The sequence below is a fragment of the Daldinia vernicosa genome, assembly GCF_022497035.1.
Source record: "Daldinia vernicosa strain CBS 139.73 unplaced genomic scaffold F5Y00scaffold_55, whole genome shotgun sequence".
Taxonomy (NCBI): Eukaryota; Fungi; Ascomycota; class Sordariomycetes; order Xylariales; family Hypoxylaceae; genus Daldinia; species Daldinia vernicosa.
In genome coordinates this window covers 1-13,903 of record NW_025953971.1, presented here as the reverse complement: position 1 = coordinate 13,903, position 13,903 = coordinate 1, and the positions used below count along the sequence as shown (strand labels likewise).

Sequence of the window (13,903 nt, the reverse complement as noted above, 5' to 3'; positions counted from 1 at the left end):
AGTCTATCTAAAACGATCAGTTACGGCGAAGAGCCATACACGCGTCTATCCACCTGTCTACCCTCTTAGAGAAGAAGCCTAAGTCCCACAGCCCAATATGACGGGCGTACCGGATCGAACTTCCTCTTTTTTTTCCTTCTTCCACGTACGTGGATACCATCTCATTATTAACCACATCCCTTTCACGTTGATTCCGGAAGGGAATTACTGCGTAGCTTCTCCCTCAAGTGTCTAGCTTTATCTTCCAGAAACTTCTCCTGTTCAACGCGACTCTTATCGATATTTAAAAAGAACAATAAACCCACACAGCTAACAACACTCAGTGGTAATAAAAAGTAAAATGGGGACGAGCTGTTATGGGATGGGATCGCATCGATGATGGCGCTGGAGACCAAGGGGCCGATAAAGGACGACGTCCTGCCGACGATGCTGAAAAGGCTGAAGAACAGAAACTCGTGGCCGCGGGGAGTGACTTCTGAAATCATGACTTGCGAGTAGCTGTACCATGGGCCGATTAAGAATCCGAAGTATACCTCGAATAACTATTCCAGTACACATAAGTAAGTGTGCGATAAAACGACAAAAAAAAAATATAAATCTGGTTATGTAGAAAAAGCGCTCCTTACCCAAAACTCCCAGGTGTTGTGGAATCCAAATCTGTCAGTCCAGACGCCGATTATGCCCCATATATCAAGAACGACGATGGCGATGGCGACAACGTCAAACATGGTCTTGTTCTCGAGCTTGAAGCGCTTTTGAAACCACCAAAACGTAAAAGTTCCGAGGCCCTGTCGAGTTTCAAGTCAGTCTCTTCTCCTTTTATCAAATGAACGTGTAGGCAAAATGTCCATGCTCACCTGGCCGACGATTCCAATAAGCAGCAAGTATGTCAGTGAGAGGGCATCGTATTCGAACTTGGCGTTCTGTAAGGTGTAGATAAGAGTGATGGTAGTGTTGAGAGAGTCTCCCAGGAAAAAGTAGCCTGAAGTTCTGATCAGCTACGTTTCTGTAATTATATGCGACGGTATAAATATATATCGTTCCGCTGGGGCTTGTTTCGTAGGTATGTATTACCGATAAGATATATAAGACTCTGCTTGAGCTTCCGGATGGTCTTGACTGCGTGCCAAATCTGCCACAAGCCCGCAACGATGATGGATCGTTTCCCAGGGTCCTGTCCCGGACGACGCTTCTCGAGGAAGAACCAGGGCAGCGAAACTACGAGCCATACCGCGGATCCAAACGCGATGATGACGCTGAGCCCCCAATTGTTGTTGGCATCGCTCTCGGTGACCTTCAAGCCGAACATCATACCGATGATGATGGCCAAAATTACGACTTCGGCGAGAGACTGGATGCAGAGTGCCACGTTGGCCAATCGGCTGCGCATCAGACTGTCGGCATAGTCGTACTCTTCCTGAGTGGCGGTCCCGGCGACATACGCATCGGCTTTAGCCTTCATCTCGGGCGTGTTGCGTGCGAGTCCCGGGAAGGCAGCATTCCAGAAAGTGTAAGTGGTCTGGTAAGCAACCAGGCCTACAATATACAACCCGACAGCGACGTGCCACTTGTCCCCGTCGTGGACACCCAGCCAGGCGAAACCGATGGCGTAGGCAATCAGAGACTGCACTATCAGGATATCGGACCTCCAGCTGCCAAAGTCGGCAAAGCTGCCGAGGACGAGGAAGACCACGATCTGGATGGAGAAGGAGATGCCGTTGCTCAGAAGCACAATGCTGTCGATGGTGCGGGTGGTGCCGGCGAAGGGCAGGGTGCCCGCATCACCGGCTGCTTGACTGAGCAGGTTCTGGAAGGCCGAGGGAGCAAAGTCTAACGACGTGCCGGGAGGCCCTGGTAAGCTTTTGACTCTCTCATTTCCATGATTTCCTCATCACATCAGATCGATTGAGGAGGATGGGAAAGGTGAAGAGCAGAACGAACTGAACAGTGTGAGCCCATTGCTGCCGATGTAGTAGCTGTGGGAGTCGTCATAATTAGTTAAGTTCCTTTCCTTATATTCTTCGGACCCTACGATGTGAAGCCTGCCAACTCACCAGTAGTAAGCATATATTTCCTTCTTTGTAGTACGGTATCGATCATCAAACTGGTCTGGGGCAACCCGTTTCCCTGAATCCTCAGGCCGCTCGGAAATCACTGCCGGTTTCAATTCGAACTCGGAGGCGGGTGACTCCATAACTTTGTCTCTATCTTTTTTTCTTCGTCTTGTTTCTTTTCGGCTATTTTCTTTCTATTTCCTCGTCTCTCTATGTGTGGCGACGCTCAAGTGACCCGAAGGAAAAATTAATTTGTTGTTGGTGGTTGATCTAGAATAAAGAATGGTGGGATATATATCAGCCACAGTGAGGATTATCTCGCTGAAAACAGTCAAGACAAAGCCAATCTGAAAACGACAGCAAATTCACATGGTTAGGGGCCTCATTCCATTCCCCGTGTACACCACTAGTTACCTACCTAGGTAGTCCATCGCTGACCGCAAATCCCAACGATACCTACCCCCCACAACCCGTTGACGGACTCAAATGAAACCCAATGTTCCATGCATGGCACAGGCCATCGGCGCCGTGATAGAGACCTAGACTCATAACTAACTAGGTACTGTGGTTGCCGCCACCAACTTCCCGTGTGGGGGTTGCCATATGTAAGATGAAGGAGGGTACAGAAAGCGGAGGGACGGTAGGGGGTCTAACGATCGGGCAATACAGAGGCTGCTTCGGCCCAAGCTAGTTGGTTACACACAATGTCAGCTCCAGCCTCCAGGCCATTGGCTTAATAATGTTCTTATCTCATCGGGAAAAGGATCCTTGAACGCCTTACCGTTTTCCGGGGGACTGTGAACAAGCCTATGCGCATATAATTCGTCGCGCAGATAGGCCTGGGACGGATCGAAGTGGTATGTGCCAAAGACCGCCGCGCGTCTCTTATCGGAGGCGTTGGGCGCCAGCCGATGCGCCATGCTCTCGTTAAATACGAGGATATCTCCGGCGTCTAGAAGCATGGGAACGAACTCCCTGCCCTTGAGCCAAGTCTGCTCGATGCGGCCGTCCGCCGAGATGGGCACGGCCTCGTTGTGAGAGCCCGGGACGAACTCTAAGCACCCGTTTTGTCCCGTGTGGGCGTCGACGGCGACCATCATCTCGACAAACTCGGGCGCGAACTGAGAGTAGGCGGGCCGATCGAGGTGAGGCGCCGCGCCCTTCCCACCCGGCAACTTCCACCCGATCTCATCCTTCAAGACGACCATGTCTCGGCCCGTCAGCGCCTCGAGAAGTGACAGGGTTCGGTCGCCCGCGATCAGATTCTGCATTAGTGTTGAATACTCCATGATCTTCTCGGTACCCCAGAGTATGTGCTTCCCGTCAGTCGTTTCGTAGTAGTGCCGCCATTTCCCCTTGTCTAGGCCCCATTGGAAAATGTCAGCTACTGACTGCTGCAACTCGGTCAGGTCTTGAAACAAGCCGTGTTCCTGTAGAGATAAACGAAGATATCCCTTTTCTTGGTAGAACTTGATATCATTATCGGAGACGCTGCAGCGAGTAGAATTGTTCAAGGCCATGATTATTAGCTGTGCGAAGAATTCAACTTCAAGTGTTTCTGCTGTCTGGTATAGTATACTGTATGGTCTACTATTTAGAAACCGCTTCTATGACTTATTAGTCGCGAGAGGGTGTTGGCTTCTTAAGTCTATTATTGCCCCTACCCGACCGGCGGCAAATTGATTACTACCTTGGTATCTATTTACTTATGTAGGTCTATATGCATACGAGTATGACAACACAGCAAGGAGACGTAATAATCGGGATGCGCGCATTCTCACGACATAGTGACGAACATAGTAGTATATTGGAACATGCAGTAGGTAGCCATCACACATACACACATGTACATATTATATTGGTCCTTGGATCTCGTTACGCCGGTGGATCTCTGTTCCTAAAATGCAGCGTCCCCCCTAGACTATGAATTACTTGTTTCTCCACTAGACTTTGAATCCTTCGTCGATATTTACTTGAATTACCTGTCGACCACCTGTCCAGTTCCATTCGTCTTGCACACATGGCGGCGAGACGAACCTTTCAGGATCAGTACGGCCAACGCATCCCGTTCGGGAAGCCTATGTTGGAGGCTTTCTGCATGGATCCAGGATACATCAACCTCAATGCAAGTAAGTGGCTCGGTATACCCAAGTCTTCTGCATGTATATACCCACTTGGCATCCCAATCAAATCATACTCGCTACAGAATACCTAGCCATGAACCGTGGCTGCTGACCAGGCACTTAATTTCTCAGCATCTTGTGGATCGTGGCCCAAGGCTGTCAGTGACAAACTGAAAGACCTCTGGGCCCAGCTAGAGGCTCAACCCGACTTGTTCTCGGGATTCTCGCAGGGCCCTGTTCTGCAGGAGGCACGCCTCGGTATCGCCCAGTTGGTTCACGCTGCCGTCTCCGAGTGCGTCCTCATCTCCAACGCCACCACGGGCATCTTCACAGTTCTCTATAACTACCCCTTTGAGGCGGGGGACGTCGTCCTGACCCTGTCGACCACCTATGGTGCCATCGACAATGCCATTACTTCTCTGGCCGAGACGCGGCCCCTGCAGGCGCGCAAGGTCGAATTCGAGTTTCCCACCACGCATCAGGACATCGTGTCCCGCTTCGAGGCTGCCATCGCCCAGATCAAAGCTGAGGGACTACGTCCTCGGCTAGCCGTTCTGGAGACGGTGGTTAGCATCCCAGCCGTGCGGATGCCCTTCGAGGAGCTGGTGCGCGTGTGTCAGAGGGAAGGCGTCATGACCTTGGTCGACGGAGCTCACAGCGTCGGCCAGTTCGAGGTCAATCTCGATGAGCTGCAGCCAGATTTTTTCACTGCCGAGTGCCACAAGTATGCATGTGAATTGTCTATCCACGTCGATTCATTTGTAGCTCTTGTTCTTAACCTTGCGTGTGCTAACTAACTGCTATTTCTTTTCGCTGCTACCAGGTGGCTATTTGTTCCTCGACCGTGTGCTTTTTTGTATGTAGCACAGCGGAACCAGCACTTGTTCCGCTCCACGATCCCGACGTCTTTCGGCTTCATTCCCAGAGGGGGTCAGTCTACCCTGCCTTTGTGGTCCCAAATGGTCAGCGCAGACCCGGCGACATCTCCGTTTGAGACCCTGTTCGCCTACACGGCCACGAGTGACAACATGCCGCACATGTGCATACCGACCGCGCTCCGCTTCAGGCAGGACATATGCGGTGGCGAGGTCGCCATCTACGAGTATGTGCGTTGGCTCGCCAAAGAAGGAGGAGACAGAGTCGCCAGTATCCTAGAGACCGAGGTGCTAGAGGAACCTGATATAGCACTCGGAGCTCACAGTCAGATGAGGAACTGCGGCATTGCAACAGTTCGACTGCCCCTGAGGATTGCTACTGGGGATTCTCATTCAGCTGCCTCGGTCAAAATTTCGCAGACCCATGCCCTTCTAGCCGAAGAACAGGTTGGGCCGGCGGTGCGGTACTTGACTAAATGTCTATCCGACACCTACAGAACGTGGCTACCGTTTATTGATTACAAGGGCTGGATATGGGCTAGAATTTGCGCACAGATATACTTAGAAGTCAGTGACTTTGAGTTTGTCGGCCATGCTCTCAAGATACTTTGCGAGAAGATCGCTAAGGGAGAGGTCGGACCGGAGAGCCAGTCGAATCAATAGTAAACTTGGTATAGTAAGTGAAAATACAAGCAAGCCTTTAGTCGTATAATTCCAGGATGGCTACCTCTTATGTATAAATTACTTGATACTTGTGAGTTTTTATATTCGAAATAGACCAAAATATTATAAGACGTTAAACTAGGTACTAGCCTACCTACCTACCTGTAAGTTCTTCAGAAGCATATGTGACTTGAAATCCTTCTAGCCCGTTAGCCAGACAGCGTTCCAGCTCGGTGCGATATAGCAACAATCCTCCAATCCTAACCCAGTTGTTACTTTAGCAGCCAAATAGACGCGAGAGGAGACGAGTTAGGCAGAAAGCCCTGCTGCCACTTACCAAGTTTGTTCCTGTTTGCTCGCATTACGAGGATGTGTATGGTATAGCGAATTCATCCAGAGTTCTCCCATCTTCCGCCGCCACACATCGTGGGACTTGCCAGTCGCTTCCAGCTGAGAGACACGAGCCCCCCGTTGGCTGCTAGATAGGACTCTGCAGAGCCACTCGACCTGGACGGTTATGACTGCAGGAGAGTTGACTAGCAGTGTAGGACACTGGGGCCCGTAGAGGAAGAACATATTGGGGAATTGGTGGATGGCGATCCCGAGATGCGACTGGACACCTCCGGACCAAGCTTCTACGAGGGGGGTGCCATTTCGACCTCGGATATTAAGGCTCTTGAGCCCGCTGGCCTCGTCGCCGAACCCCGTAGCTAAAATGATCGCGTCGAATTCGATCGTCTTTCCGTGCGCGCAGATGCCCGTCTCGGTGATGATCTCGATGGGCTTCTCGCTAATGTCAATAATGTCCAGCTGTGGCTGATCCATGACCTCGTAGAGATCCTCTTCAAGGCATGGCCGCTTGACGCCGAAGGGGAGGGCCGGCACTTCGGGTATCAGCAGCTCCCGCTTGGTTGTGCAGCTGATCCTGGCCCGCGTCTGCTCGGCCCAAAAGGCGTACGCGTCCCGATTGGCCCGGGGGTCCCGGCACAAATCCCGAAAGCCCGCCATCCAAAAGGCCCAGCCTCCCTCGAGATACCGTTTCCGGTAGAAGTGATCTCGCTCCTCGGATGGAACCATTAGCGTGTTCTGGTCTCGGCACACATAGTCAAAACCGTTGGGAGACTGAAGACCGAGCCGCAGAGCTTCTCGGTAGCCGTCAGGTCCCATCCCCAGCGTCTCGGCCGTCCTGTCTGGGCTATTGCTATATTTAGGTAGAGTAAGACATGGAGTCCGCTGGTAAATTGTCATGGACTTGGCAACTTTACCGACGGACTGGATGACCTGGACGCCGCTGGGCCCGGTACCAATGACGGCCACTTTCTTGCCGCGCATGTCCATGGCGTCGCGAGGCCATCTTGCCGTATGATAGACGGGTCCGCTAAACCGATCTATACCCGGTATCCGAGGGATGTTGAGCACCGATGAGAAGCCTACAGCTGGAATGAGCCACTGCGCACTCGCTCGTCTGCCATCTTCCAGCGATACAACCCATCTCCACGTGGCTTCCGAGTACTCGGCCCCGGAAACCGAAGCACCGAACTCGAAGCTGGCAGAGATGCCCCATTTGGTATCGACTTGCTCAAAATACCTCATCATCTCTGCGCGAGTGGGGAATTGCTCTTCCCATCGCCAGTCACGGAGAAGGTCTGCATCATAGAACTGGTAGAACGGGAAAGGACTGTCGACGGCTGCCCCAGGATAGGCATTCTCACGCCAGACGCCACCGAGCCCTCCCTGGCGCTCGAATCCGCAGACTCGAAACCCTAGCCGACGCAACCTGTATGGACAAATAAGTCGCTATTTCCGTGTTCACTCATCAAGTTGCAATACTATACTGCATGTTACTCACTTGTACACGGCGAGGATGCCTGAGAAACCTGCACCAATGACGATAACATCTAAGTTATTCAAGTCCATCCCCATCTCGATGACTGGTACCTAGGAAAGTAGTATAGGCAGGTCACAAGTATACAAAGATAATATGTGGTGGTTATCTCGGCGAGGCTGGCGGAGCCGAGTGGAGAGAGAGGTTTCTAGGATGATCAAGTCTTGTCGAGTGAATACACCCACCGAGAAATCAACAGATTGCACAAGTTTCCCAAGCTGGGCCACCAAGGATACTCGGGCACCGGTGTAGTACGGATCTCGTGATAATGCACTTTGCTTTCAATTACACCCTGTAGGTATATGATCGTCAAGTTATTTAGGAGTGTACATTAGGGGGGGTTGACTATACCTACTCGTGCATACATACCATCGACCATCGTGCCTTAGATCGCGTTTCGTATGAAATCTCGAAAACCGTAGTCTGAGCTTGCTGGGATAAGTTAGGGGTGCTAGAAGTGTTAAGGATGAGGTAAGGGTATCTAGCCGGCTGCCGTATAGTAAATCTGGGCCATTGCGGCAAGCCGAAGGGATGCCCTCCAATATAACGTACAGTTGCCCCTATCCCCTTTTGGTCCCTACCTCCCATTTCAAAATCCCTTCAACGTACAGTCCCAGCTCCTATGCGTCTCGAAATTTTACATTACTTGTTTTCACCATCTTAATATGATTAATTAGATCATTAGCATTTTTTTTCAATACTACCTTTAACGTCCCAATAAATACGTATCGGCTATGCCACAGGGATACATACCTCCCTATATCTTCCTAAGTGTGTACTTTAAGTAACTACCATGTAATACATAAAAGAAGGAGGGTATGACCTGCCGATTTGAAGCTTCACCAACCCCTTCGCCCATACGCTCGATTCTTCTTCCGTTCTAAAGATGGGGGCCGTTACAGACATCAGTCACACGTTCGACCACAACCCAGACCAGGAGCCTCCGAGGGAGTTCGAGACTCAACTGCTTCATGCCGGGTAGGCTCCCCTAGCACCTATGGAAAATATTTAAATACGAAACTAAACACTTCCTTTTCAAGCCGGTTCCCGGATATCTTGGGTAGTTGCGCTGTGCCTGTGTACAGCTCGGCAGTAAGATAAAGCAACCACCCCGAAACCCCGAACGCCAGGGGGCCAATTCATGCCAGTGACTTATGCTTCATCTGTTTTCATAGGCCTTTGAATTCAACAGCATATCACACGGTGCTCGTCTTTTAAACCTAACACAGTTCGGGAACATCTACAGCCGTTTTACTAATGCATGTCTCCTCCTCCTCCTCCCTTCTTTTCTGCTAGCACCTGCACTTCCCCCTGCTCCAGCGCTGCTTTATGCTGCACTATACTATACCGTACTAACTACCTATACTCTTTATCTCTCTAGCCCACAGTCAATACCCTCCAAAACCGCTTGGCCGAGTTGGAAGGTGGTGTGGCGGCATGTGCTGTCGCATCCGGTTCGGCAGCCGTGGCCATGACCATACTGGCTCTCGCCGGCGCCGGCGACAACTTCGTCTCGTCATTTCATGTCCACGCCGGCACGTTCCACCAGTTCAGCACCCTGGCTACGCAGATGGGTATCGAGTGCCGCTTCGTCAAGTCTCGAGACCCTGTAGACTTTGCGGCTGCTATCGACGACAAAACCAAGTTCGTCTGGGTCGAGAGCATCAGCAACCCTGGCAACGTGATTTTGGATTTTGAGGCGCTTTCGCTTGTTTGCCACGCCAAGGGAGTTCCGTTGATTGTAAGTACTCCAGTACCCCTATAAGCTTGAGCCCACTGGAATCGCATGTGAAGAATGAGAACTATTAACATCCTACCCCCTTTCCCCCCCATTTTTCAGTGCGACAATACATTTGGCTGTGCTGGATACTTCTGTCGTCCCATCGACCACGGGGTGGACATCCTCGTTCACTCAGCTACCAAATGGATCGGAGGGCACGGTACTACAGTAGGTGGTATCATCGTCGACAGCGGCGCCTTTGACTGGGGTAGTCACGCAGATCGATTTCCCCAGTTCCACGACCCCCGTACGAGGCTCTGGGAGCGCTTCTCACACCGGTCCTTCGCCATCCGCTGCCAGTTCGAGATCCTCCGCGACACGGGAAGCACTCTCAGCGCCGCCGCGGCCCAGCAGCTGCTGATTGGTCTCGAGTCTCTCGCCGTACGCTGCGAGCGTCACGCGCAGAATACGGCAGAAATTGCCGACTGGCTGCGGGAGCAACCCTTGGTCGCCTGGGTTAACTACGTCGGCCACCAAGATCATCGGGATCACCGGGAGGCGCTCAGGTACTTCAAACGAGGGTTCGGCTCCGTCATCTGCTTCGGTCTCAAGGGCGGATTCGAAGCAAGTGCTCGATTATGTGATGCCTTTAAGATGATTATGATCACTACAAAGTATGTTTGTACCTTTGCCCCCTTCCATCTTCCCCGCCCCCCCAACCAACCAAAAGAGATAGCATCTCCCTGCCTTGATTTCCTAGCAGTCTAATCTATCTGTATCTTGAAAGTCTCGGCGATGCCAAGACCCTCGTCGTGCACCCAGCTTCGACCACGCATGAGCACTTCAGCCCTCATGATCGGGCCGAGGTCGGGGTTACAGAGGACATGATTAGGCTATCTGTCGGCATCGAGAATATCAAGGATATCAAGGCCGACTTCCAGCAGGCCTTTGAACAGGTATTGCATGCAGGGACCAGTAAGATTCGTGAAGTCAAGGGTGGAAAGATTCAACTTCAGGACGAGATCAACGGCCACCTCTACGGACCTTCAGCACGTCCATGGGCACGGGTACGAGAAGGAGGCAACATGGGGTAGTGGTGGTCTGAATGTGACATGGGTATGCGTATTAGGAGTGAGATAGTGTTTTGTTTATCCCGATGCTCCCTCCTCGTCGTTATCGTTATAAGCAGGTTATCTCGGATGGGTTTGACTGTTTCCCCTACCTTCTTTAATATTGCTCGGACGCAGAACTAGATCACTGCATAGTGCGTTCATACGTAACATCCATAAATAATAAATAACATACGGAATTCAATCTTATCTTGCAGTGAAGTAAAGAGTATCTCTCCTGGGAGCCGCTTTAATAATATGTGGTTGTATTTTCGAGCACTCCTGTTACGACGCTCGTCAGCTTTTGACACTCATATATGGTTGGTTGCATACAAATGCTATATATTAAATTAGGTATATATGTAGGCTTGAATATTATCTCCACAGCCTCTTCTCATTGATTTCATTAAGACATCATTAGCTTTAAAGTTCTATTACCTATAGGTACACATCCCGAATCGCAGCAATGGCCGTCAATGTAACCGTGACCGTAAGGGAAGCGTTTGAAAACCACGTCAAGGTCGTCGAAAGCCCGAACACGCCAGGAAATGTGCTTTCGGCGTCAGAGGACTCGTTCTACGTCGCTGACCTGGGTGATGTTGTCCGGAAGTGGACTGTGTGGATAGAAGCTCTTCCCGATGTTACACCCTTCTTCGGTACGTACGAGGCTTTACAGCATATCTGCCTCTCATGATCAAGTTCCCATGCCACACGACTCGAAAATAGGGGGAACTAAGCTGAACTCAACTACAAATAGCCGTGAAAAGTAGCAACGATGGACGGTTAATCCAGACCCTGGCCTCCTGCGGCGCCGGGTTCGACTGCGCGTCGATCGAGGAGATTGAGCTGATCCTGTCCATGGGCATCTGCGCGGAACGAATCATTTTCACTCACCCATGCAAGCCTTTCGCGTCCCTAGGTCTGTGCCGTAACCTCGGTGTGTCCGTCATCACCTTCGATAACGAATGTGAGCTTCGCAAGCTTAAGGACCACTATCCCGAAGCGAACGTGGTCCTCCGCATCTTTGCCGACGACCCTACCGACGCCGACCCTTTAGGCACTAAGTTTGGTGCTTCTCGCCACGACTTCCTGAGACTTATTCGCCTCGCCAAGGAGCTCGGGCTAGCATTTGCAGGTGTTAGCTTCCATGCAGGTAGGTTGAATGTTTTTGTAATAACTGACTAGTCGATATGTATGATGTGATGCGACGATGCGATGTGATATATGTACCTAAGGTATGTGCTAGCTAACAACTATCTCTCCTGCTCTCTAGCTCCGAGTGTAGCCCTCGACCCGGCGGCATATGTTCGTGGCATCGGGGAAGCGGCAGAAGCCTTTACCATGGCCCGAGAGCTAGGCCTGAACCCGACCATCCTCGATATTGGTGGCGGTTACACGGATGTCACCTTTCCCAAGATCGCAGCGGCTGTGCGACCCGCCGTTGAAGCATGCTTCCGTGGAGAAGGAAATCGGGGTCTACGCATCATAGCCGAACCGGGTACCCTATTTTCAAGCAGCCCCTTCTACCTGGCCGCTAAGGTCATCGGGCAGAGGAAGAATGCCACGGCAATTGGCCGGGAGGCACCCATGCGAGTTTACATCAACGACGGCATATACAGCAGCTTTATGATGCACTTCATCGTTAACACGGACTATTATCCAATCGCCATAATCCACAAGGGTACATGGCACGGGCAAGAGCAAGACACCCGCAAGACGTCCTCGGGCTTTGAGTGCTCCATCTGGGGGCGAAGCTGCGACTCCAACGACTGCATCAATAGAAAGTGCGTACTCGATCGAAAGGTTGAAATCGGGGATTGGCTCGTCTTCAAGGATATGGGGGGTAAAGTCTTCGGCTCCTGCACGGGCTCGATGTTATAGAAGCTAACGGTGATGCGGTAGCTTACTCGGCCGTATGCAATACGACCTTCAACGGGTTTACCAGTTCAAACCATACAATCTACCTTGAACCATCTTTCGACAAGAAAGCAACCTCCTCGTTCAAGCCGTTAGGGATCTAAAGAACTGACACGGCCCGGTATGCGGGCAATCTATGCGGGCACTCGGTGTGGGAAATATCCCTTCATTGGCCTGACTTTCCCCTTTCTCCTTCTCCTTGTCCCTGACCGGTGGGCTGGCTTGTCTACATGTAGCTGTGATCTACTGACAGATGGTGGACTAGGTACCCCTGACCGACCGCTTAAATTTAGTTGGTGAATATTAAAGATCATTGAGTTTTTACATCACATGGAAAGATACCTACCTAATCAATGCTCCAATCATTGTACCTTTACTTTGTAGATGCTAGATTACATCGTCATATCTCTTAGGAACTATCGAGTCTATGCACCTCAAACATGACCCTTGCGATTAGACGCACACGGTCGGCCGCGTCCTACATGTTCTTGCGTTCATACTCCAGCTCGACGCGGCGGGCCATCCACTCCCTGGCCGTTACACGATTCTTCCACTCGAACGTGTTAAACTTGCCTTGCTTCTCGCAGCCCGGCAGAGGCTCGATGATACGGTCAAGGTTCAGATGGCCGAAGAAGACGAGCGAGTGGCGCCTGACTAGCGCGTCCTCTGCTGCCGGGCTCCCTTCTCCGCCGTACATGTACCGGCTCGGTGCGGTGACGCGGTGGAGAGCGCTTCTCCACCTGCCGTTGGTCTGCTTCTCGAGCAGGTCGCCCACCTGCACGATCATGGCGCCTTTTATGGGAGGCACGGGCCGGTAGATGTTGGCCTCGTAGTCGTGGATCTCGAGACCACCCTCCATGTCCTGGAAGAGCATGGTAAACTGGCCGTAGTCGGTGTGCTCGTTTAGCCGGTTCGCCGATCCGCTGGTGAGCGGCGAGAGCGGCATGCCTAGGAAGTAGTTCCAGGTCGAGTGTGTGCACATGTGGCGGGGCTCGAACGTCTTCCCGATGTAGTCGACGTCCTCGATGCCGAGCATCTCACACACGAGGCGCATGTTCTCGAGGGACTGCTTGAAGCAGGCCGCGAACCACTTCTTGAGGAAGTCGACGTAGCCGGGGAGGTGCTCCTCCAAGACGTTGAGGTCCGGTCCGCCTGGGGGATACTTCCCGCACGGGTCTCGGATCTCGATGGCCTCCTTGAGCTCCGTCGGCTTCTCCTTGCGCAGCCTCTCGATATCCTCGGGGTCCCAGATGCCCTGGGAGGAAAAGGCGTCACCTACGGCCGTCCAGCCTTCAAAGTGCTTGGACGCGTCGGGCGGGATGTGAACCAAGTTCTTTACTGCGAGGGGTAGGTCGAAAAACTTCTTGCACTGTATTATTATATATTAGCAGAAGTGAGTTATCAGTTTCCTACTCTGCGACCCCAGTCGGAAAAGGGGGGGGGGGGGGGGGGGGCCCGGCAAATTATATATTTTACCAAATAACCCACCCCAACCCTTAAAAAAAAACGGCGGGCCCAATGCTGGGTTTTTTAACGTTGATGGCCCCATGATGGGAA

At 51.8% G+C, this 13,903-nt stretch overlaps 7 protein-coding genes across 7 annotated transcripts; 3 read left to right on the top strand and 4 right to left on the bottom strand.

The window, feature by feature from the left end:
- Positions 1 to 182: 182 nt before the first annotated feature.
- On the bottom strand, positions 183 to 2,194 carry F5Y00DRAFT_255215 (autophagy protein; the record flags this gene model as incomplete). The annotated part of the gene is made up of 6 exons (XM_048010272.1): positions 183 to 542; positions 627 to 788; positions 858 to 982; positions 1,075 to 1,830; positions 1,942 to 1,976; positions 2,055 to 2,194. The coding sequence occupies 6 exons, from the start codon at positions 2,192 to 2,194 to the stop codon at positions 183 to 185; spliced, it is 1,578 nt and encodes a 525-aa protein (XP_047861436.1).
- A 567-nt stretch (positions 2,195 to 2,761) lies between these two features.
- Positions 2,762 to 3,574, bottom strand: F5Y00DRAFT_272825 (uncharacterized protein; the record flags this gene model as incomplete). Its single annotated transcript, XM_048013057.1, has 1 exon — positions 2,762 to 3,574. The coding sequence occupies one exon, from the start codon at positions 3,572 to 3,574 to the stop codon at positions 2,762 to 2,764; it is 813 nt and encodes a 270-aa protein (XP_047861435.1).
- A 500-nt stretch (positions 3,575 to 4,074) lies between these two features.
- Positions 4,075 to 5,715, top strand: F5Y00DRAFT_272824 (pyridoxal phosphate-dependent transferase; the record flags this gene model as incomplete). The annotated part of the gene is made up of 3 exons (XM_048013056.1): positions 4,075 to 4,183; positions 4,310 to 4,901; positions 5,001 to 5,715. The coding sequence occupies 3 exons, from the start codon at positions 4,075 to 4,077 to the stop codon at positions 5,713 to 5,715; spliced, it is 1,416 nt and encodes a 471-aa protein (XP_047861434.1).
- A 333-nt stretch (positions 5,716 to 6,048) lies between these two features.
- Positions 6,049 to 7,638, bottom strand: F5Y00DRAFT_272823 (FAD/NAD(P)-binding domain-containing protein; the record flags this gene model as incomplete). Its single annotated transcript, XM_048013055.1, has 2 exons — positions 6,049 to 7,492; positions 7,565 to 7,638. 2 exons carry the CDS (start codon positions 7,636 to 7,638, stop codon positions 6,049 to 6,051), a joined length of 1,518 nt encoding a protein of 505 aa, XP_047861433.1.
- Positions 7,639 to 8,486: 848 nt separating this feature from the next.
- Positions 8,487 to 10,414, top strand: F5Y00DRAFT_265450 (Cys/Met metabolism PLP-dependent enzyme-domain-containing protein; the record flags this gene model as incomplete). Its single annotated transcript, XM_048011788.1, has 5 exons — positions 8,487 to 8,578; positions 8,641 to 8,692; positions 8,982 to 9,341; positions 9,441 to 9,994; positions 10,108 to 10,414. 5 exons carry the CDS (start codon positions 8,487 to 8,489, stop codon positions 10,412 to 10,414), a joined length of 1,365 nt encoding a protein of 454 aa, XP_047861432.1.
- A 481-nt stretch (positions 10,415 to 10,895) lies between these two features.
- Positions 10,896 to 12,450, top strand: F5Y00DRAFT_265449 (uncharacterized protein; the record flags this gene model as incomplete). The annotated part of the gene is made up of 4 exons (XM_048011787.1): positions 10,896 to 11,085; positions 11,187 to 11,582; positions 11,703 to 12,272; positions 12,332 to 12,450. 4 exons carry the CDS (start codon positions 10,896 to 10,898, stop codon positions 12,448 to 12,450), a joined length of 1,275 nt encoding a protein of 424 aa, XP_047861431.1.
- A 374-nt stretch (positions 12,451 to 12,824) lies between these two features.
- F5Y00DRAFT_265448 (uncharacterized protein) lies at positions 12,825 to 13,715 on the bottom strand (the record flags this gene model as incomplete). The annotated part of the gene is made up of 1 exon (XM_048011786.1): positions 12,825 to 13,715. A coding segment is annotated over one exon (891 nt), but the record flags the coding sequence as incomplete, so codon positions are not given.
- Positions 13,716 to 13,903: the final 188 nt, after the last annotated feature.